Source organism: Ochotona princeps, chromosome 13 (genome assembly GCF_030435755.1).
Source record: "Ochotona princeps isolate mOchPri1 chromosome 13, mOchPri1.hap1, whole genome shotgun sequence".
NCBI classification, from domain to species: Eukaryota; Metazoa; Chordata; class Mammalia; order Lagomorpha; family Ochotonidae; genus Ochotona; species Ochotona princeps.
In genome coordinates, this window is record NC_080844.1 from 8,039,266 (window position 1) to 8,063,270 (window position 24,005).

At 49.4% G+C, this 24,005-nt stretch overlaps 1 protein-coding gene across 1 annotated transcript; it reads left to right on the plus strand.

Moving 5' to 3' along the window:
* Window positions 1-1,776: 1,776 nt before the first annotated feature.
* On the plus strand, window positions 1,777-6,869 carry LOC131481767 (USP6 N-terminal-like protein). Its single transcript, XM_058671892.1, has 8 exons — window positions 1,777-1,869; window positions 2,383-2,477; window positions 2,848-2,913; window positions 3,613-3,712; window positions 4,064-4,216; window positions 5,525-5,821; window positions 6,266-6,442; window positions 6,811-6,869. Exons 1-8 carry the CDS (start codon window positions 1,788-1,790, stop codon window positions 6,867-6,869), a joined length of 1,029 nt encoding a protein of 342 aa, XP_058527875.1. The 5' UTR covers window positions 1,777-1,787.
* The last annotated feature ends 17,136 nt before the right edge of the window (window positions 6,870-24,005 follow it).

Genomic DNA, 24,005 nt, shown 5'->3' on the forward strand with positions numbered 1-24,005 from the left:
AGGCTGGTGTCTCCCCCTTGCCCCGCCCTGCAGCAACTGAAAGAGAGGGCCAGGCTCTGCTCAGACCATGTTCAGGAGATCGATGTGGATATTTTGTGGACATTCAATAACAATGTTACCTTTCTGCCACGATTTGGAATACAGTAAGGCCTCTGGGCTGCAGGAGCCCTGGGGACAGGGAGGGACGGGGTCCCAGGGAACACTGGATGCAAACCTAAAGCACGGGGTATTTACACCAGAAAAAGCAATGGGTGCCTGGGCCTTCACAATATTGAACAGTTTACTTTCCAAAAGACACTATGGAATGAAATGAAAAGAGACAGAGAGATGATACTTACAAAATATCTAAAATGAAGATCTCAGATTCATTTAATAGAGAGATCTTAAGGCTCAGTAACAAGAAGGCAAGCAAGAGGCTTTCTGCCTGGATGTGGGCCCAGGCTAGGAGGGACACTCCAGGACTGCACACAGAATCCACCTGCCTAACATATACACACCTGCTTAGTGCCTAACCACCAGGCGGCACCAGTGCATGCTGTTAGAATGGGAGAAATGAACCCATTTAACTACTGAGCGTGGGCAGGACAGTCACTCTGGGTCATTGCTAGGAGGAATGTGCAGGGGTTCCAGCACTTGGAGCACACCACAAAGATAACACTTGCCCTCCATGTGAACACACACCAGACATGCACACTTCCCCAGCGATTCGGAAGCACAGTCTCCTCTCTCTCTTTTCTAGACAACAAGCCTTGTTCCACATTCTTCTTACCTATTCCTACTATGACCCTGTAAGTATTCTGGGAGAAGCTACCTGGTCTTGCCCCCTGGGGTGTCCACCCAGGTTGTCTCTGTCACAGTGAACCAAGGCTGCAATGAGGGGGCCTCTATCTTCCACAACTTGAGACAGCAAGGGGTTGAGGCCAGGCTCCGTGAACCCGGCCTCAAGCCCTCAACCCAGCTTGAGGCTGGGTACACGGAGCCTGGCCTCAAGCCCTGGTACAAAACAGGTGCCATCCTACTGAACTGCTCTCCATATCTCAGGAGTAGACAGGGTTGGGGTTGCTCCTCAGTACCAGCATTGCACAAGGAGGATAGGCAAGCTGTGTGACTGTGCTGTGGTCATCACAGTTGAGCCTGGGTCCTCCTGATGCCATTGTACCCATCAGGCGTGTGGCAGGTGTCACTGGCCTAAATTACAATGCCACACAGTTCTATCACCTTGCAAAACCTCTCAGAACATTCCCATGAGGGCAGTTGCTGCCAGACTCCTCGGGTGATGCCAGCAAGGTCTGGGCTCCCCATCTTCCTGACCTCACCCGGGCATCCTGCCTGGTGACTGTGGGAGTGATATCCAGACAGCCTGGGTCCTGGACCTAGCAAGCCAAACCCTGGTGCTTCTTCCTCCTGTCTGAAATGCCCACTAGGGCACCCACAGGGGCTTCTGTCGGGGTGGAGCCTGGATGCCAGCAGCAGCCTGCCACACCCTGACATCTTGGTGGAGGGGGGAGCAGGGGGTACATGTGTTCTTGGCTCTGGTTTTCCCCAAGCACTGCCTGAGCCCAGGCCTTGTGGGATTCTCTCCCGGGACACTGGGATCTCATGTGTGCTCCAAATCTTGAGGTCACAATCCCCATGTGGCAGTAGCAGAGCAGGGCATGAACCCTCAACCCTCTCAGGAGAGGTCCCATGGCACCTGAGGACAGACAAGCAGTGGGATGTCACACTGATGTGCATTTGTGCTTCTATAGGAGGTGGGCTATCGCAAGGGCTTAAGCCATCTAGCGGCAATGCTACTTATGTGGATGGGCGAAGAAGACGCCTTCTGGGCCCTAGTACAATTAATGGAAGATAAAAAATATGGGTTGAAAGGTTGGTGCACGTAGGGTGGGTGTGTTGGGCCCAGGGCATGCAAATCCACTGATGGTCACACAGCCTAGTGCCCCAGTGCCAGACTGTAGCCCCCACTTCCCGTCTCCCAAAGGCCCCAGGCTATGGCTTTGAACAGGAATCTCTTGGGTCCCAAATGGCCCTCCTGCCTCACACTTGTCCACCCACTCACCCACTGACCCACACCGGGTAACCCCAGAAGGCAGCATCCCCTGAAGGGTCACCCCTCTTCACTTCAGCATGGTGGAATATGGTCCTGATGCGCCCGGGCTGGCTGCGGTCACCCCAGCTGTCAGCAGGGGCAGCCTGGCCTGGGCCCCACACAGTCCCACCTGCACCCACCTCCCCTGTAGCTCCTCTCCCTGACCAGATGTCTTCCCCCCTGCCCCGTGAGAGCCTCCCTCTCCCCTCAGTGCTCAGGAAGACCCCACCCTAGGCCAATGGCTCTTCCTGGGAGAGGCTCTGATCTGAGGGCTGGGGGCTGATCCTACTCAGATGTCTACAAGCCCGGGTCAGGGACACTGGAAGACCTGCAGAAGCGTCTGCAACATGTCATACACCAGGCACTCCCTGCTCTTGAAAAACACCTGGTGAGTAAGACACCTTCTTGCCTGCTCTGGGGGGCTCTGCACACAGGTGGGGGCCAGAGGGAGTGTTTAGGCTGCCTGGGACCAAGGGAAACCACATCACAAACAAGGCTTTCATTGGTTGCTTAGGTCTGCAACAGTTTGGGCATGTGTTTCACTTTCCAGCACACTGTCCCCAGAGCTGGCATAGATTGAACGCACTCTCCTGAAGGAGAGGGGCCGGAGGGGAGGTTCCCTTCAGGAGCCTGTGTGGCTGTGAGGTGCACATGCACCTGCTGCTGGGCTTCCTGCACCCTGGGGCCCTGCCAAGGGCTCAGGCCAGGGGGAGTTCAGGCCTGCTCCCCGCCCTCACCTCACCCTCTCTCTTCCTCAGGAGGAGCAGAGCATAAGCCTTGGGAGCATCACCAAGCACTGGTTTACACAATGTTTTCTGGAGATTGTAAGTGCCCTGGGGACCCTTTGCCCAAGGCAATTGATGCCCCGGTGCCTGGCTGTCCCACTCCCCCCACTTTGAGTCCAGTTTCCCACAGCAGGGCTGAGCTCCTCCAACCCAGCAGACACAGGAGGGACCCTGCTGTGCACACAAGCCAGACCCTGCCCTGCAGGGGGCCGCCCAGGTAGAGGCTGAGGTTCCAGGGCAGCAGGGAGGGAAGAACATACATCCAGAGAAACCTGGAAAATCCCAGTGTCTTCCAGAAGGAGAGGGAAGGTGCTTGAGTCCTGGCATCCACCCCAGTGTGTAGCTGGGTTGCCCAGCACTCACTCCTGGAAGGCTTCCTGGAGTTGGCCCACAGGAGCTCTGACCCTCAAGCAGCTCACAGGCATGCTGGCATCTGCAGTGTGGTCTCCAAAGTGCACAGAGCAGTGTTGGTGGGCACCAAGGTACTGGATGTGCTGGCCAGGCCTCTGCCCTCCTCTCCCTAGGCTGTGGGATCCTCAGTGGTCTCAGATGTGGCTGACAGACATGGCCAACTTGGCAATGAAATGAGACCCTCACATAGGATTCTATGGCTTCATGTAGGCAGCCTCCTGGGGTGTGTGGCTGTGCTGGGGCATGGGCACTGCCCACTTTATAGCCCCTAGGGGGGCCCTGCTCAGCCCTGGATGGGTGAGGTCCTCTCACACCTGCTCTTCCTAGGTGCCATTTTCACTGGCGATTAGATTGTGGGATGTCTTCCTACTGGAGGGGCAGCAGATGCTCACCACGATGGCCTGTGTGATTTTGAAGGTGCATCACAGTAAGTTCTCAGGGACTGAAGAGGCCAGGGCATTGGGGGTAGAGGAGCCGGGGTCCCTTGCTGATGCAGTGAGCAGGACGTGGGTGTTGATGAGGTGCCCTGGCAGCCCAGGGTCCTTTGGGGGGACTCCGAGTGCACCCAAGGTCATCCCAAGCTCAGCCCGACACAGCCCATAGGGAGGTCTGGCCAAGGTCATTCCTATGAGTGTGACACCTCCATGGTGGGATTGACACCCATCGGTGTCCAAGGTTCATCCAACCCCTGCACAGGCCAGAGACAGGGGTCAGAGAAGCCATGGCTGCTGGGCCATCCCCCGGCCACTCCCAGTCTGACACCCTCCCTCATGCATAGAGCGCCTGCAGAGGATGTCCACAGATGACCTCCAGGAGTTCCTACAGGAGACCCTGAAGAAAACCTGGGCCCTGGATGATGATGTTGTCATCAAGAAGCTGCAGGGCTGCAAGCGGGAGCTAGCCAAGCTAAAATGCCCCCTGCCTGCTGCAGGTGAGTCCAGAGCAGGTCTCAGGCAGCCCGTTCTCCCCTGGGGGTGTCAGCAGTGGGAGGGCCCAGGCCCTTGGCTCACTGCACCCTGGAGCCCAGAGCACTGCCCTGCTCTTCAGCCAGAGGGCAGTGTCCCTTTCTGCCCTAGGGGCAGTCTTTCCCTCACTGGCCCCAACACAGGTGCAAAGCCTGGTGCCCACAGCTGAACTCCCAGGAGCCTCATAGGACAGAGGTGTGGCAGGACTCCCACCTGCATATGGGAGGGGCCACACGGAAGTTTGGCTGTGGCCGACCCTGGGCCCTGAGGGTCAAAGCAGCCAGTCGCTCCATCTCTTGAAGCCACTGGAGAACACCTGGAATGGGCCCAGGTGACCCTTTTGTGGGCATCAAATCCTACACAGAGGAGCAGCTCAGACCCAGAGGCAGGGACTGCAGGCCCAAGGGAAGAACTGAGTGCAGCTGAGTGCAAGGGTATAGGCCCAGCCTGGTGCCCATGTCTCTGAGGGCACAGAGGGCAGCATGACCAGCAGCACCACCCTGCTGTGTGTGGTGATGGGGAGGGTCCCTGTGTTTGTCCATGGCTGCTGCTTCCATAGGTGGTCTGAGCCCGGGTCAGCCATGCGGCACAGAAAGGCTGCAGAGCAGGCCAGGCACAGGCCCGTGCAGGTACTGGTGAGGCTCAGCTGTGCCTCCCAGCCGGTGCCGCCTCTATGTCCTCATGTGGCAGAGGCAGTGATGGTGAGTCTCCCAGCAGGGGAGTCTCCCAGAAGGGGTCACTGCTGTGTCCTTGGGGAACAGAGTCCCAAAGGCAGAGGACGCTGGGCATACCCAGGCACACTTTAAAGGAGAGCATCCCCTGTCACTGAGGGCTCTTGTGTGACCTCCTTGCTGTCCCGCAGTCCTAGCTCTGACCACCAGCACCTGAGGGGTCAGTTCATTCTAACCATTTAGGAGGGAGGGACACAGACACACTAAGCTGGTCCCATGTCAGGGTATAAGGAAGCCTGGGGGTTCAGGCAACAAGAACTCCACTGGGTCCTGAATGCATGGCAGGTGCCCCAAACATGAGAATGAGGCAGGGTGCTCAGGGCCCTTGCACCCCCGGGGGGCACTGTCCAGCTGGGCCAGAGGTATCCCTGACACTGACCTAGGCCTGGCTGCACACGCCTTTCCCTCTGAGGTCAGCGCCTGAAGGGTGAGCTGAGCATCACAGCAGGTGACAGGGACCCCGCTGATCAAGTTAGGGCAGTGCACCCTGCAGGCCACGTGTGGTGTCTGTGGTGAAACAAAACTCACTCGTTTTCCTCGCAGAAAAACCCAAAGCAGTTGGCAGCCCAGCCAGGGGAGGTGCCCGCATCTCCCTGAGGAGCATCCTTCCATCTGTGGCCCTGAAGAGAAAGAACAGCATTCAGGAGAGCAAAGGGCGTCACCCTGAACCTGCAGCTCCTCCATGCCAGGAGCCCACTGGGGATTCAGCTTCTCCCCTGCAGGGGGAAGATTGTCTTGGAAGTTATGACTCCCAGGCCAACCTAAAGAAAGATGCAGAGGAGGGGATGGGCAGTCTTGAGGGGAACAGTCCGCAGTCACATGGCCAGGGGCACCCTGAGGGTACCTCAGTGCCTATACATGGCGCACATCTCCCAGGACTCCAGGACACCATGTCAGATGCGCCAGGCCCACTCAGGCGCTGGACTTCCCGTGTCAACATCAATGTGCCCTCTCATGATGATAGTGATGAAGGCAGTGACCATGAGGAGGCAGAAGAGGAAGAAAGCATGGTGGAGGAGGAAGAACAGGGGGAGGAGGAGAAGATGGAGAAGGAGGATGTGGAGGAAGAGGACGTTCAGGATGAAGATATGGAGCAAAACTTTGTGGAGGAGAAAGTGAACTTTGCGGAAGAGCAGGAGGAGGAGCATGTGGAGGAGGAGGAAGAGGAGGAGGAGGAAGTTACAGAGGAGGAGCCTGTGGAGGAGGAGGAGGAGGACTTTGCAAAAGAGGAGGCAAGATTTGCAGAGGAGGAACTGGTAGAAGAGGAGGAGGAAGACTTTGTAGAGGAGGAGGAAGAGAAGGAGTTTGAGGAGGAGGAGTTTGAGGAGGAGGAGGAAGTGGAGGAGGAGGAGGATGCTGGTGTGCGCCCTCGCTTTCCGAGCTTGCTGTGGGACATTGTGCCACTTGAGACCATACTTGAGGAGGATGAGGAGGAAGACATTGACGACGATGCCTCCCCAAGCCCCTCATCCCCAGCCCTGTCTGAGACCTCCTCTGCATCTATGATTTGCTCCTGCCCCGCATCCCCACAAACCCTGCATGGGAGGGGAATGTTGTTTGAAAAACGCAGCATCTCAAACCCAGAGCTGCCTACCAGAGGCACAGTCTGTGGGCGCCTTGACCTGGCCAGCCAGCAGGGCTACTTGGCCCCCAGCCAGGCTGTCCCAGCCCTCTGGGCCAGCCCCATGAGCAGAGAGCAGCAGCTTGATGGCATTGTTGCTGCTCAATCCACAGCGCAGCTGGATGCTGTTGAGCCCCTGAAGGAGGGTGCCAGCCCCCTCGGTGCCCAGCCTAGGCTGACCAGAAGCCTGCCTTCTGTTTATTCTGAGGTGTCCATGTTGGACAAGGCTCCCCTCCGGAGCTCGTGTCCCCCTATCCTGACCGCTGAGCATGAATCATATTAGGCTGTGCATCCACTTGGGTGCAAAGGATGGAAGATGTGAAGGAGGAAGATATGGAGCAAAACTTTGTGGAGGATGAAAAGAACTTTACAGAAGAGGAGGAGTCTGTGGAGGAGGAGCCTGTGGAGGAGAGGAAGAGGAGGAGGAGCAGGAGAAAGGATTTACGGAGGAGCCTGTGGAGGAGGAGCAACAAGAGGAGGAGGAGGAGAAAGGATTTACAGAGGAGCCTGTGGAGGAGGAGCAACAAAAGGAGGAGCAGGAGAAGATTTATTGAGGAGCCTGTGGAGGAGGAGGAAGAGGAGGAGAAAGGATTTACGGAGGAGCCTGTGGAGGAGGAACAACAAGAGGAGGAGGAAGTTATGGAGGAGGAGCCTGTGGAGGAGGAGAAGAACTTTGCAAAAGAAGAGGTGTGTTTTATGGTGGAGAAACCTGTAGAAGAGGAGGAGGAGGAAGAGGTGGAGGAGGAGGAGGAAGAGGAAGAGGAGGGAGAGGAGGAGGAGGAGGAGTCGTCATGGTAGTCAGTATCCACCTCCCTGAGGACGGAGATGATGAACTGCTGCTGTTCGGAAGCCTGCTGGCTACCCACCACTCCACCTTTAGGAGGAAACCTAGGACCTTTGGTGATTTAATATTGATTGATTCTTTCGTTTGTTTCCATATTGATAATAAATTGTTTGCTTTGAACTGTTTCGTTTGATATTGTGATCCTCCCTACCCCCCACGAGCACAGCTGCTACACAGGTTCCCTGAGTGTTGCAAAAGGCCCACAGGTTTACCCAGAAAACTGGTGGTGGAGGTGAGCTGAGCAAGGCTGGACCACAGGACTCACAGACAGGAATCCACCTGACACTTGCAGGAGCTGAGGCTGGGAAGAGGGGAGGTGCAGCAGGCTGCAGCACCTGCCAGCACATGCAAAGGCCAGGACTGAGGACAGACCATGCCAGGAAGGCCATTGGCCCCCACAAGCTGTGTGAGATCAGGCTGGGAGCGCCCCTGGTAGGAGAATCTAGGGAACTTCCCTATCAGGCTGCATTCCTGCTGGGGAGCACAAGAGCCAGGGCTGGTGGTGGGTCAGGTGAGGCAGGTGGTCTTTATCCCTCAGTTTCTGTGGGGGCTGGTTCTGGGGACAGACCGGGCTAGGCCAGGCCACAGATCTGCTAGCATGCACAGGAAGTCAGGGCACAGTGTAGGGTGAACCTGACTCTGCTAGGCTACAACACCTGCCAGCTACAGCTGAGAGTATAGGCTGGCCACACCAGGCAGGGTTGAAGAGTGCATCAGTGTAAGCAAGAGCTGGGGCTGGGAACAGGCCTGGTAGGGGTATTCATTGTATTTACTCTCCTGCTGGGCTGCGGCTCCCTCTGGTGAGTGCAAGAGTTGGGGATGTGGGCAGACCAGGCTGGGCAAGGCTGAAACACCATTTGTAATACAGCATGCATGTGGGCTAAGTCAGGGGCAAGGCAGACTGGACTGGGCTCCTGCACCCACTTTTGCTTGCAAGAGCCAAGATGGATGTGGGACAGGCCAAGCTGCAGCACCCACTATATCACATGAACACAACGTCCGGGGGTTAGGAAGACTGGGTAAGGCTGTGGTACTCACTGGCAATTGTCATAATAGGTAGTGGCAGTTGTACTATGCCTTAGTATCTGCCGATGAGTGCTAGGACTGAGGGCTGACCATATCATGTTGTGCCACAGCACCTACTGGCATAGGTAAGATCTGTTACTTGGAGCAGGCCCGATAGGCTACATGAGGAACTCCCCTGCTAGGCTGCAGTTCCCATAATTGAATGTCAGATCTGGGGCTAGGAACAGGATGTTCTAAGCTGACCACAGCACCCAGCATCCTGTGTGTGTGGCTTGTCTGGGGGTGGGCTGAGCTGGGCCAGTCTACAGCACACACTGGCATGAGCAAGATCCACAATGGGGCTCAGGCCAGGCTGTGTTGGACCACACCACACACCAGTTCACATGAGGGCTTGAGTCAGTGGGGGGAGGTAGCTGCTGCACCCATCAGCAAGAGCTAGCACTGGGGTCGGGCAGGTAGAGCCAGGCTGTAGCACCTGCTGGTCAGTGCCAAGCTGGGCATGCCATCTCAGACTAGGACACAATACCCACTGACATTTGCAAGACCCAGCAGTAGGAGTGGGCCTGGTAGGCAAATTTCAGTGACTCATTTGTGGGGCTGCTGCTTCCACTGGTGAGCACGAGAGCATGAGAGCTGGGACTGGGCATGGGCTGGTCTGGAGACAGGCCAGGTTGAACTAAGATGCAACACTCATGACTGTGCACACGAGCCAGATGGACGCATCACGGAGTAGGTTAGGCTGCAGCACATGCTGGCACACGCAAAAACTGGGGCTGGGGGCTGACCTGGTGGAGTTTATGGGGAGTCACCCTGAATAGGCCACAGCACCCACTGGTATGTGTGAAGACCAGAACTGTGGCTGCCTGGCCTGGGCTCGGCTGCAGCACCCATCAGTTCACACGAGAGATGGGGCTTGGGGCAGAACTGACCAGGGAGCTGCATCCACTGATTTGTGTACTGGCTGCTGCAGGTGATGTCTGAACATGACCCTGCATGCACAAGTAAGTCTGAGGTCAACTCAGGCGATTTTTCTTGGGGACTCCCTAACTAGATGGCTGCACTCAAACCCCGACGGCAGGGAAAATCATAATGTATGTGTCTGACCTTGGAGTGCATGTGTTGGAACTGGGCTTCCTCAGTTGCTGACATCTGTGCAGTTGATGGCAGGCCCACATGCACATGGGGAACATGACAGCAACTTCATCTAGGTCAAGAGAGGACACTGAGGGCCTCTACAGAGGCTGGAAAGCAGGACAGGTTGGACCAGTCTCCTGAACAAGCTTTGTACCATGTACCAGGGCCTGTGCATGCACTAAGGTGGGCTTTGTTAGCCAATACACTGTGGGAAGATTTTTCTCAACCCTGGAGTAACAAAGGCAACAATATCTCAGAATTATTAGAATCACTCAAGTAACACCTTCACAACATTCAGAGTCCTGAGTTCAATGCAAGGATGCTATGAAAGCAATTTTATCTTTTAAGGTTCATTTATTTATTTATTTATTTTGGAAAGTCAGTAAACAGACAGGAGGAGAGACAGAGAGGAAATCTTCTGTCTGCTCATTCACTTCCCAAGTGGCTGCAACGATCAGAGTTGAACTGGTCCAAAGCCAGGAGCCAGGGGTCTCTTCCCGGTCTCCCCGTGTGGGTGCAGGGTCCCAAGGATTCAGGCAGTTCTCAAGTGCTTTGCCAGGACACAGGCAGGGAGCTGGATGGGAGGTGGGGACACCGGGATTAGAACTGGTGCCCATATGGTATCCCAACATGTGCAAGGCGACCTTAGGCACTTGGTTATTTTGCCAGGCCCAACAATGTTATCTTTTAAAAAATGACTTATTTTTTCTTCCTTTTGTTGATCTTGTTTTGTGGCTTTTCATTTAAGGGGATGTGTAATACCTGTGCAATGGAGACTGTCATATCTAGTAACATATCATTTAACTTCATGGCACTGCAAATTTCTATTTTTCTTCCTATTGTTGATTTTGTATTGTGACTTGTCATTTGAAGGGATGTACAGTAACTATGAAATGGAGACTAACGTATCCAGATGTGAGGATATAATGTAGTATGCATCTCAGTTCCAGACAAAGACGGACTTACAATGAAACTGTTTACTATATCTTGACAATAGGATGCTGGACTCTCTGCCATTGTCCATGCTCGCAATGATGGACATATGACTGTGTATGAAGAACTATACTTTAGCAATGATATAGAAGAACTAGGTTGGGGGGATCTGGGAAGGGGCTAAGGGAAATCCCAGGAGCCTATGGAACTATATTATAAAATTATAAATAATAATAATAAATAAATAAATAAATTCTTAAATTAAAAAAAAGACCAGATGGCTTCATTCCTGAAAACTTTCAAACATTCAGAACATCATTAAAACCTGAATCACAAACCATTCAAAGGAAAAAGAGGCAGAAAAAAAGCAATGGGATTATACAGTTATTAAATGGAAGCATTACTTGTGAATATTTGCCAAATTGTCAACACATTGAAAATACAGAAGCATAAAAAATGTGTACATCTGGTGAGTACTTCAGAATTACCCCAGGAATGCAAGGATGACACGGAAAAAAATCAATCAATATAATAAATCATATTAACACATTAAAAACTTATAAAATTGCAAATCTCTACTGACAGCAATGCTATCTGAGAAAATTCAATACCTTTCAAACAGCAAAATAAGATTTTTCAAAATTTGTTTCAAAACACACACCACAACAGAGAAGAACTTCGTAATCATGATGGAAAAAAAATTCCTCTGCGATGTTAAAAAAAAAAAAAGCAAGTTCAGAATGGAAGAAAAATCTCAGCTTCACATCAATCTTCCCTGCAAAAATCTCCATACAAGTAATCTCACACATAAACGAAATAACTTAAACTTTCTCTCCTAGGTTAGGTATAAGACAAGCATTTCCATACTCATTTACTTCTTTCCCCTGTTTTACAAGTTTTCAGAAGGGAAACTGGAGGTGAAACAAAGGAACTCTAAAGCAACCATTCTGGGAAAAAGGCTGAATTAACTCCATTCTCCAACAGCATAAACCTCACACACAACAACAATCAGCTGCTGAGGAAAGGTGAAATACACTAAGTACAAAGGCATAGCAAGACCAGTAGAACAAAAAAATCACAAGAGGAAATGAGAAGAGACGTCATCACTCACCAAGAAGGATCTCCATCCTGCATCTGGAGATCTGCAGCTTCAGATGCTTCTGCAGCCCTGAGTCCCAGGCTCAAGTCAAGGAAACCACCAGCCAGGGCCTGCAGCTGCTGCTGCCCAGCTCGCACACACTGAGACCCAGTGGCTTCCACAGAGCACCACAGGAAAGAGGCTGCTGCTGGCTGGGCCAGTGCCCTGTGCTGGTGAAGAGCACGGGGGCCTGTGGTGAGAGCCCCCTGCAAACAAGCTGCTGCCTTGTTATACACCTGGGTGTCCTCGCCCCACATGGGCACACACTGACATCGCAGCGGCTGTCTCCACAAGCTGACAGACCACTTCCTGCAGAGAGGCTGCCTGCCACAGGGCTCATGCCTGGGGGAACAGATCCTGGCCCCCACTGCGATCCTCCTCTTGGCATCCAAGGTGTCACAGACTGGTCCCCACTGTGATCTTCCTCATGGATTCCAAGGTGACACTGACCTTGCACATGGAGGTCAAAGAAGCTGGGCAACATCCAAGGCTCCAGAAAGGTGTAGCAGAGAGGAGATTATAGCAGTTGGCCAAGCAGCCGCTCTCGGAGAAGCCTCTGCCAGTGGTGCCAGTGTCACATATGGGTGTCAGTTCATGTCGCAGTTGCTCCACTTTGGATCCAGTTCCTGGGGACAGCAGAGGACGGTCAAATCCTTGGACCCCAACAACCACAAGGGAGACCCAGAGAAAGTTTCCGGTTCTTGGCTTCAGACCGTCTCAGCCGCAGCCATGGCCAACTGCAGAGTGGAACAGTGGATTATAGACCTCTCTCCTCTTCTGTTTATCTGTCTTTCATATAAAACACAAGAATAAATAAATAACCACATAAATAAAAGGAGTATTTAAAAATCCACACCTTACAAATTTTGTAGATAGCACAATAGAGGTACACAGCAAAGAATCCATGAACCCACGGTAGCCACAATGGCACCTCAGTCTAATCCTTGGTCCCTTTGGTAATGGCATCCATTAGCAGCATTGGTTTGTAACGCAGATGCCCCACTTCTGATCCAGCATTCTGCTATGGCCTAGGAAAGGGATGGAGCATGGCCCAAGTCCCTGAGCCCCTGCTAGACCCATGTGAAACACCTGGGGGAAACTACTGGCGCCCAGGTTCAAAGGGGCTGTGATCTAGCCAACACGGCCCTATGCACAGTGAACCAGCTGATGGAAGATCACCCTGTCTCTCCTTCTCTCTGTAACATCTGCCTTTCAAGGGAAAACAAATGAATCTACAAAAGTTTAGTGCAGCAACACAAAGAGGACCCAATTAAAATATACACTGTGAACAATATGGAAAAAGGAGAGGGGAAATATTACAAGTCTATGATACATGCTGGACAATCACAAAATGGCTACCACAAGGTTAAGAAAGTTCCAGAAGAGAATAGAAAAAGAACAGAAATGTGGATACAATATTTTGAATTAATGGCTAAAGCTGTCTCTACAGGAAAAAACAAAACCTCACATATTCAAAATGCTCAACAAACCCCCGAATCCTGAAGTGGATAACTAGACTGCTCAGATCTCATCGCCACCAAGCATCCTTGACAGAACAGGACACACAAGGCATTCCCTGTAGAACACAATGGTCCAAACCACTAATACTTGGATGGCACTCATTCTTATCCTGCACTAGAGGAAGAAAGCTCTATCTTACAGCTCTGAAACAAGTAGGGGAAATCTACACACGCCACTGAAATAAAAACTGCTGTAAGATTAAGGAAAGCTGTGGATTCTTTTCCTGCAGATGTGCTTTAGACAGCGAAAGAAAGTTCATATGAAGGGTTTTCACTGTGACACAGTGAGTGAAGACAATCTGTGATGATGACATCTCGTAAACATGCCAGATTCATCGCAGCAGCTTCCACCTCTGATCTAGTTCCCCTCCAGGGACTTGAAAGGCAGCAGCAGATGACCCAGGGGTGGAGGCCCCTGCCACAAATGTGAGACACCTGCTATCCCAGCTTCAGCATGAACAAGCCCTGGCCACTGTGGCCATCTGGAAGTGATTCAGCAGATGGAAGACACGAGAGAGAGAGAGAGAGAGAGAGAGAGAGAGAGAGAGAGAGAGAGAGAGAGAGAGACTGGTTATGCATTTGCATGTGTCTCTTCTGTTCTATATATAAAACTTTCAAATAAATAATCTTTTCAAAAAATGCACCCTCCTTGACAAAAGTACAATAATAGCAGAAAAAATCCTGGAACATGAGGAATGAAGAAGACATGGTATGCACCTGGTATATGACACAATCTCCTCAAGACGTGCTGAGGCTGGACATAAAACTCACTATCACATTTTCTTTTTTTGTTTTTTTTTTTTTTTCAGCCGTTAGGCCACCATGCCGGGCCCTTGTTTTCTTTTCTTTTCTTTTTTTTTTTAATCTATTTTATTGTATTGTTGTTGACAATCTTTACATAGTTAACTACAGTTAAAGAAAGAAAAAGAAAAGAAAAAAAAAGGTTCAGGGGAATAGGAAAGTGGGTAATACTATTATGTCCATATTGTTTCCATCATGTATCTGAGGTAAAGGGGGATATTGAGGGAGAAGCCCCACCCGGTTTCCTGCCCACTCCGAGTCCCGGATGTGGGGCATGCTCTGAGATATGTGCTCGAGTGGTGTTAATAGTTCTCTGGTTATGAATCACTGCCAGTTTCGCTCGATGAGGTTGTCCACTGATTGATATGGTCCATTATAAAGTCTCCGTTTGCCCCATATTTCGCTGCCAGCATATAGCTGAGATGAATGATTGATCTGCTCTGTCTTCTGTCTTTTCTTGATTAGAGTTCTGAGTCCAGCAGTTCGATTGGGGAGATCTCCAAAGAAACTTTGAGGTATTCCCAGACTAGTTTCTTGTATGTTCTAGCAAGCACAGAGCCCTGCACAGTCCATCACCCCGATCAGCTGGTGGTTGCAATTGCTGGGTTGTTTCTGTTTTCGGTCCCGAGTTGCACTGGAACCAAAAAGATTTATTTTATTTTTATTACAAAGTCAGATATACTGAGAGGAGGAGAGATAGAGAGGAAGTGGAGCTGCCGGGATTAGAACCAGCAGCCATATGGGATCAAGGCGAGGACCTTAGCCACTGGCCACGCTGCTGAGCTATCACATTTTCTTACTGGGTTTCAATGCCTATGTGTGACAACTGTAACATCAGCAAGTGCAGCAAAGAGATAAGATTTGTACATTTTGTCAGAATTTGATAAACACTTAATTCTAATAAGCCAGTCATAAACTTGAGGAATTCTTCCTGACAGAAGTTAACTAGGAAGTATCCAAGAAGATGCTGTCAAACTCAGTGCATATGCAATACGGCATGCTAAAAAAAAATGCTCAACTGACAGAAAACAACGCACACAGGGTAGAATGGAGAAATGAAACTAGAACAAAGCAAAACTGAAACTGAGTCCCAAATCCTAATGCCTCTGACGGAGACTGACTGGAGCCACAGTTTTTCTTCCTTAGCACCCATTCCCTCTGTCTCTGAACTACTGACAATCATGACTTAAAAGAACTCATTAAATTAACTTAGAGGCATAAACACCTCTTGGCCCTAAGCAACATGAATCGTAAGACTCAGAATTCAACTCTCACCTCTATGGTAAGTATCTCAATGCTAGACCTCACTTTGAGCTATTTATCCAAGAACCCTAGGCTCAGCAAACTAAGCAATCCCCATCCACCCACATGCCCAAGCTGACATGTGCTCAGTCTGTCAGCCCAGCATCCTCAGAACAAAACTAATATACATGTAAATGACTAGACCCATGTAAATATGAAACCCATGCACAAATTACCCAAATGCAGATTTGAAAAAACAAACACCTATGGTTAGTATACTTACATGGTGACAACCAAAAACACATTGGTTTGACCTTACATTACACAAAAGATAAGCCACTATCATGGCTTATATTTAATATCGCAGGAGAGGGACAACCTAGTATACTAAGGCAGGAGAAACACAACGGAATAATAGAGGTTAGAAGAGAAAAAGTAAGACTGTCTGAATTTGCTGAGGACATGGTTACCTACAGGGACTTCAAGAGGATTAACTAAACAGCTGCTGGGGGTAAGAGGTGATATGAACAAGATCAGGAGGTAGAAGGGCAAGGTAACAAAGATCAGTTGCATCCTGAATTCAATTGTACATCAGAGGCAACAAACAAGTGCAAACTGGTTCAACAATTAAAATAGCACATTAACATGAAAACACATATACTGCAAAAATTAATATAAAATATATAGGGCAGAGGGAAATTAAAGATCTAACTCAACACACTATATGTAGGACTGCAAGGCTAAATATTATTATATTACCATGTCTTCTAAAATTGGTCTATAAGATTCAAACAATCTCAGTAAAAATTTTAAGAAGTTTTTGTTGTGGTGGCTGTTGTTTTTTTACCAAAAGGTTGTTATAAGGAAAACCCAAGACAATACCCTAGTCAACCACGAAAAAGGAACCTGATAAAGTTACATTATAAGAGTTAAAGACTCAAAATAAAACCAAAGGAGAGTCATGGCCAGGTGCTGTGGACAGGGAGAGAGCAGGATTCATGCATTGCTGGCTGGGAAGCACAGCAGCACCCTCACCTTGGAAGGCAGCAATAAAAAACGAGCATGCGCAGCCAATGCCACATCCCTCCAGTACCATGTGTACCTTTCACAGAAGTGTGTGTGTGTGTGTGTGTGTGTGTGTGTGTGTGAGAGAGAGAGAGAGAGAGAGAGAGAGAGAGAGAGAGAGAGAGAGAGAAATACAGGATGCTGCAGTCAGCATTCTGGTGCACAGACACTAAGGCTCTGATTTTGACACAGCTATGTAAACTGTGTCTCTAGTAGGAGAAACCACTGAACATCCCATAGCGGGAAGGAATGAACCATCCAGAAACAGGAAAGAATGCACTGACTTTCACAAAGATAATGCTGACCCACAAAAGCCAGACACACCTATCCTATGTTTGCACTCAGGCAAAATTAAGGAGTAGGCACAAGATTATTGGGGCCAGTGCTGTGTCTTTGCAGATTAAGCCACTGCCTGAGATGCTGGCAACACATATGGACCCAGTTGGATTCCTGGCTGCTCTACTTCCTGGCTGTGCTGGGTTTTTCCCAGGGTGGCCAACAACATTGAGGGTTGTTCCTCATCGCTTGCCCAGGGACCGTGTAGGAAGGGTTCTACAATGTGTAGAAGGGGCCAAGCTTCTGGCTTTATTTTTGAGTTTCACTGCCTGGCACAGGCACCCCTTACTGTGGGTGTGGTGGCACGTTAGATGCTGCTGCGTGCTGCCATGTTCCAGCACCCAGTTCCTGTCAGCTACCACCACACTTGGGAGCCATGGAGGCATGAGATGGCCCAAATCCTCAGGTCTCTGCCACCCACAGGGGGAGACCCACATGGAGATCTGCAAACTCTGGCTTTGAGTGGCCCAGTATGGCCCCTGGCAGCCACTTGCAGAGAGAGAACCAGTGGATAGAACTTGCATACACCCTCTGCCCCACTCTGTTGTTTCAATAAATATATAAACACACATCATAGAGAAGATAAACAAAATAGACACCCCGCTGGCCCGACTGACAAAGAAAAAACAAGAGAAAGCAAGAATTAACAGCATCAAAGATGAAAAAGGCAACATAACAACAGACATTACAACCATTAAGAACATAATTAGAAATTACTACAAAGCACTGTACTCCAACAAATCAGAAGACCACCAAGAAATGGAAAAGTTCTTAGACTCACACCACCTGCCAAAACTTAGCCCAGAGGCAACAAATGAACTGAACAAACCCATAACTGAAGCAGAGATTGAATCAGTGACTAAAGACCTCCCAACAAAGAAAAGCCCAGGCCCAGACAGCTTCACCACAGAATTCTACAAAACATTCCGAACAGAATTAACCCCAATCCTCTACAAACTCTTCAAAACAATAGAAAAGGAAGCAACCCTTCCAAACTCATTCTATGAAGCCAACATTACCTTAATCCCAAAACCGGACAGAGATCCTACAGAGAAAGAAAACTACAGACCTATCTCTCTGATGAACATTGATGCTAAGATACTCAACAAAATCCTAGCCAATAGAATTCAAAAAACCATCCGACAGATCATTCATCCGGATCAAGTAGGATTCATCCCTGGAATGCAGGGGTGGTTCAACATAAGGAAATCCATCAATGTGATACACCACATCCAAAAACTGAAAAACAAGAACCACATGATAGTATCAATAGACGCAGAAAAAGCTTTCGACAAAATCCAACACCACTTCCTGCTAAAAACCCTAACCAATGTAGGCATAGATGGAAAAATCCACAACATAATCAAAGCCATATATGAAAAACCCAACGCCAGCATCATACTGAATGAAGAAAAACTGGAACCCTTTCCACTGAGATCTGGAACAAGACAGGGATGTCCACTTTCTCCACTGCTATTCAACATAGTCCTAGAGGTACTTGCTGAGGCCATAAGACAAGAAAAAGACATCAAAGGAATACAAATGGGAAATGAAGAAGTCAAGCTTTCACTATATGCAGATGACATGATTCTTTACATAGAAGAGCCAAGAGGCTCAACACAGAGACTCCTAGAACTTATACGAGAGTTCGGTAGAGTGGCAGGGTACAAAATTAATGAACAAAAATCAACAGCCATAGTGTATGCAAACAGCCCCAAGTTGGAAAAAGATCTAACCAGCAAGATACCATTCAAAATAACAGAGAAAAGTATGAAGTATCTGGGAATTAACTTAACCAAAAATGTAGGAGACCAATTTGAAGAAAACTACAAACCACTTAAAAAAGAAATTGAACAAGACCTCGATAGATGGCGTAACATCCCATGCTCCTGGATAGGTAAAATCAATATCATTAAAATGTCTATATTGCCAAAGGCAATATATACATTCAATGCAATTCCAAATTGCCCAAAACATTCTTCATGGAACTGGAAACAATGATCCAAAGGTTCATCTGGAAACACAAAAAACCACAAATAGCCAGAACCATCTTGAAGAACAGGAAGTTAGCAGGGGGAATCACAGTCCCAGACCTCTGGACATACTATAGGGCAGTGGTTATCAAAACAGCCTGGTACTGGCACAAAGATAGAGAGGAAGATCAATGGAGCAGAATAGAAACACCAGACAGGAACCCACACAGATACAGCCAAATAATCTTTGACAAAAGGACAAACGATAATCCTGGCAAATGGGAAGGTCTGTTCAATAAATGCTGTTGGGACAACTGGTTGATAGCCTGTAGAAACAAAAAGATAGACCCACATCTCTCACCATACACCAAGATCAAATCTAAATGGATAAATGATCTAAACCTACATCCAGAAACCTTTAAACTTTTGGAAGAAAATGTTGGAAATACTCTGCAAGATCTAGGGGTAGGTCCCTACTTCCTAAGAAGGACACCAAAAGCAGTAGAAATCGAGACCAGAATAAACAAATGGGACCTCATCAAACTAAGAAGCTTCTGTACAGCAAAGGAAACAATCAATAAAGTAAAAAAGCAGCCCACAGAATGGGAGAAGATCTTTGCGCACTACATAGGTGATAGAGGGCTAATCTCCAGAATATACAAAAAACTACAAAACAACCAAAACACCAAAACAAACAAGCCACTCAAGAAGTGGGCACGGGAAATGGGTAAACACTTCACAAAAGAACAAACCCAAATGGCAAATAAACATATGAAAACATGCTCAAGTTCCCTGGCAATAAGGGAAATTCAAATTAAAACATCAATGAGGTACCACCTAACGCCAGTAAGACTGGCCCACATAAATAAAAGCACCAACAACACTTGTTGGCGAGGTTGTGGGGAAAAGGGAACCCTACTCCACTGCTGGTGGGGCTGCAGGTTGGTACAGCCTCTATGGAAATCAGTATGGAGAACATTCAAACAACTCAAAATCAACATACCGTATGATCCAGCAATAGCACTCCTAGGAATATATCCAGAACACTTGTTTTATGAGAAACCAACATGCACTCCTATGTTCATAGCAGCAAATCAGTAATTGCAAAAACATGGAAGCAGCCAAAATGCCCATCAACAGAGGATTGGATAAGAAAGTTATGGTTCATCTACTCCATGGAATACTACTCAGCTATTAAACAAAACAAAATGCAGTTCTTTGTGGCCAAATGGGCCAAACTGGAAACCATAATGCTAAGGGAAATGAGCCAACCCCCAAAAGGTTAAATACCACATGTTTGCCTTAATTTAAGATGATATGATGTTATGTATAACATATTATGTTATGTATGTTATATGTTGTGTATAAACCAAAATTGAAATGTCAATGAGGTGGCCACAGAAGGTGGTTAAGAACTTGCATTTACTCTTAACATATTGGTTACTCATTACTATGTCAATTAATTCCATGGTAATGGAAATTTTCGCTGATGGTATGTTCAAGCTTTTGATTGACTGGGATGATACTCTGCTGGCTCTGTTTTCAGACCAGAGAGGGTATACCTAAGAAGCCAATGAACTTGACTGGACAACAAGATGCTGGACTCTATGTTTGGTATATGCTTGCAATGGGGGATTCTCAACTGAACTTGAACTATGGTTATGCAACAAGGTGGAGGAATCCACCATGGTGGGAAGGTTTGGGGAGGGGTAGGGAGAATCCAAGTACCTATGAAACTGTGTCACATAATACAATGTAATTAATAAATTAATAAAAATAAATAAATAAATAAACACACATCATATGTAAATATATAACTGAGTACAAATACACACCTATATTCATACATACTCATGTAAACAAATACCTAAATACACATATAAATACATCATATACACATAATATACATGCATGCATATACCACATAAATCTATGTGTGCACACACATAACCATTTGTTGATTACATAAATAGCTACACATGAACACATATACCTATGTAAATATCTATATAATTCTTAACCAAATACATATAAATACATATGTAAATACATACATAGGTAGACATGTATACACATACCTAACACATACATGCATATATACTTATGTAAAAACATACACTTACACTCATAAACATACACACATATATAATCACACATACACCTTTATAAGCACCTGTATATACACTGAAGACACATACATACACACACCCTCATTTCTTGCCCTGGTTCCCTTTCCCCACACCCATTTCCCCTTGACTCTCTCTTCCCCATCTCTCTCTCTCCCACTTCCTCCTCCCTCCTCTCCCTGTGCCCCCAAGTCTCCCTCTTTTCCCGTGCCCCCTCACACACCCACACCCCTTCTCCATTATCTAAACACATTTATAACAAATATATACCTAGATAAACTCATACATGGCTAAGTCACTCACATAATTACATACATACCTTTATAATATATACCTATATATAAACACCTACATTCACACACATAATTACATAAATATATACCTTTATACTATATACATACATATACACACACACACCTACATTCACACACACATATACAAAACCCCACTCCTTGCCCAGGTTCCCTGCCTTTCCACACCCTGTCTCCCCTTTTCTCCCCTTGACTTCCCCTTCCCCATCTCCCTCTCTCCCTCTTCACCCTCCCTCCTCTCCTTGTCCCCCATGTCACCTTTATTACTGTGCCTCCTCACACACCCTCGCCCCTTCCCCATATCTAAACACAGGAATACACAAATGCAAATATAACCTCATACGTGTTATATTCATACACAATTACATAAAATAATACCTTTATTATACATATATACATATATATACCTACATTCACACACACATATACATGAATACCCCATTCCTTGCCCTGGTTCCCTGCTTTTCCCCACCCCGTCTCCCCTTGTCTCTCCTTCCTCGTCTCCTTCTCTTCCTCTTTTTCCTCCCTCCTCTGCCTGTCCCCCCATGTCCCCTCTATACCCACGCACCCTCACACAACCATGCCCCTTGCCATATCTAAACACATGAATACACAAGTAAAAACTCACAATGCCTACATTCACACATATAAAAACATATGTATACCTTTAAAATATATACACATAGACACCTACATTCACACACACATATATGTGAATATCTCATTCCTTGCCCGGGTTTCTTGCCTTTCCCCACCTGTCTCCCCTTGTCCCTCACTATCCTGTCTCTCTGTCTCGCCCTCCCTATGCAACTCCACATTTAGGAAAAAAAATTATCTTAAATCAATAAAAGCATTTTTAATATTTTTTATTGGAAAAGCAGATTTACAGAGACAAGGACAGATAGAAAGAGAGGTTCTACCTTTGCTGGTTCACTCCTCAAATGGCCAGAATGGCCCCAGTTGAGTCCATCCAAACCCATGAGTTTCTTCTGCAGGGTCCCAAGGCTTTGGGCCTTCCTCTACTGCTTTCCCAGGCCACAAGCAGGGAGCTGGGTCTGAAATGCAACAGCTGGGACTTGAACTGATGCCCACATGTAGGATGCCGGTGCATGGAAGCATCAGATTTAGTGCCCCCCACCCCCTACCCTTCCAGATGGCCAGGGGCTGTGCAAGAGCTCCCACCCCACCAGGGCCTCTTGGGAAGCCAGGAGTCTGGGGGCCCGCCCTAGGACCCTCCCTTCCCGACCTGGCCTGGGGAAGGCGCCCCAACCCAGCAGGGAAAGATGACCTCGCCCTCAACCCTTCCGGGTGGCCTGGGGCCCACTAGAGCTGCGACTGACCTGGGCTAAAAAAAGGCGTCCCATCCCCTAGCCCTGCCTCTGTCGGGAAAAGGCTGCCTGACCCCCACCCGTCCAGGAGTCTGGGGGCCCCGCACCAGGGGTCCCCGACCCAGCAGGGAAAGACGACCTCGCCCCCAACCCGGACCGGACCAGGGAACGCACTCCCACCCCGGACCGGCCCAAGAGGCCTGGCGCCCGGACCCCTCCACCCTTCCAGGAGTCTGGGGGCTCCCCTGAAACGGGCCACGGAAGACGCCCCCACACCCTACCCTTCCTAGCGCCCCCCGACCCCGACCAGGGAAGGCACTCCCACCCCTGACCGGCCCAAGCGGCCGGGCACCCGCCAGAGTGTCCCCACGATCCGGGCCTGGGAAGGCTCCACTGCCCCCATCCTTCCAGGAGGCAGGGCCTTCCGAGCAGCCCCGACCACTTCCGTGGATCTCGATTGCTTTTTTTTTTTTTAAGATTTTATATTTATTAGAAATTTAGATAGACAGAAAGATCCTCTGTCCTTTAACTTACCGTTTAGCACGCCTCAGTTCATCTCTTCTGGCCGAACTGGAAGTCGGCCATTGCTGAGCACGCTGGGGTCACGTAGGTGACGTTCCCACGTTGGCGACGGGGTCACGCACACGCTGGGGTCACGCAAGCGTCAGAATCACGCTCAGGAGTCATTCGACGCCAGGACTCCGGGGTGAGCGGACGTGTGGAAGCCCAGGTAAGCAGCGGCTGGGTTAGTGTGAGGGCCTGGGCCGGGGTGGGGGGCTCCCGGCTAGGACAGAGGGGCACCGGGCCGGGGTGGGGGGCTCGCGGCCGGGATGGAGGGCTCCCAGCCCGGGTGGAGGGGCACCGGACCAGGGCGGAGGGCTCCTGCCGGGGTGGAGGGCTCGCGGCTAGGACAGAGGGGCACCGGACCGGGGTGGAGGGTCTCCGTGACCGAGGCAGAGGGTCACCGGGCCGGGGCGGAGGGCTCGCGGCTAGGACAGAGGGGTACCAGGGCAGTGTCAAGGGTTCCCAGGTGGGGCAGAGGGGCACCGGGCCAGGGTGGAGGATCACCGGGCCAGGGCAGAGGGCTCCGGGCTGGGGCAGAGGGTCACCGGGCCGAGGTGAAGGGTCACCGGGCTGGGGCAGAGGGTCACCGGGCCGGGGTGAAGGGTCACCTGGCTTGGATTGAGGGCTCGCGGCTGGGACTGAGGGTCACCAGGCTGAGGCAGAGGGTTCCCAGATGGGACAGAGGGCTCCCGCTCCCAACAGATGGGGTGGAGGTCATTGGCCTAGAGTGGAGGCTTCCCGGCTTGGACAGGCTGGGAAGGACGGCCCTGGCTGGTGCAGCGTGGCTGAGCTGGCAACCCCAGATCACCCATGTTCCCAGCCTCAGCTCCTTTTTTGTTGTTTTTTCAGGTGGTGGTTGTTGTTGTGGTAGTATGCTATGCTTTGCTCTTCTACGTTATGCTTGTGCTTATGCTTATGGCTATGCTTACGACTATGTTGTGCATATGCCTATTTTATGCTATGCTAATGGTTATGCTATGCTTATGGTTATGCTATGCTTATGGTTATGTTTATGGCTAGGCTGATGCTTATGCTTATGGCTATGCTATGCTATATTTATGG

What these genes read in the sequence shown, in the direction of transcription:
- LOC131481767 (XM_058671892.1), top strand. Translation starts at nt 1,788, where the DNA reads ATGCTACTTATGTGGATGGGCGAAGAAGACGCCTTCTGGGCCCTAGTA. An exon ending in GATTTTGAAGGTGCATCACA is followed by an intron (nt 3,713 to 4,063) that starts GTAAGTTCTCAG and finishes CCTCATGCATAG; the next exon opens with AGCGCCTGCAGAGGATGTCC. An exon ending in ATGCCCCCTGCCTGCTGCAG is followed by an intron (nt 4,217 to 5,524) that starts GTGAGTCCAGAG and finishes TTTTCCTCGCAG; the next exon opens with AAAAACCCAAAGCAGTTGGC.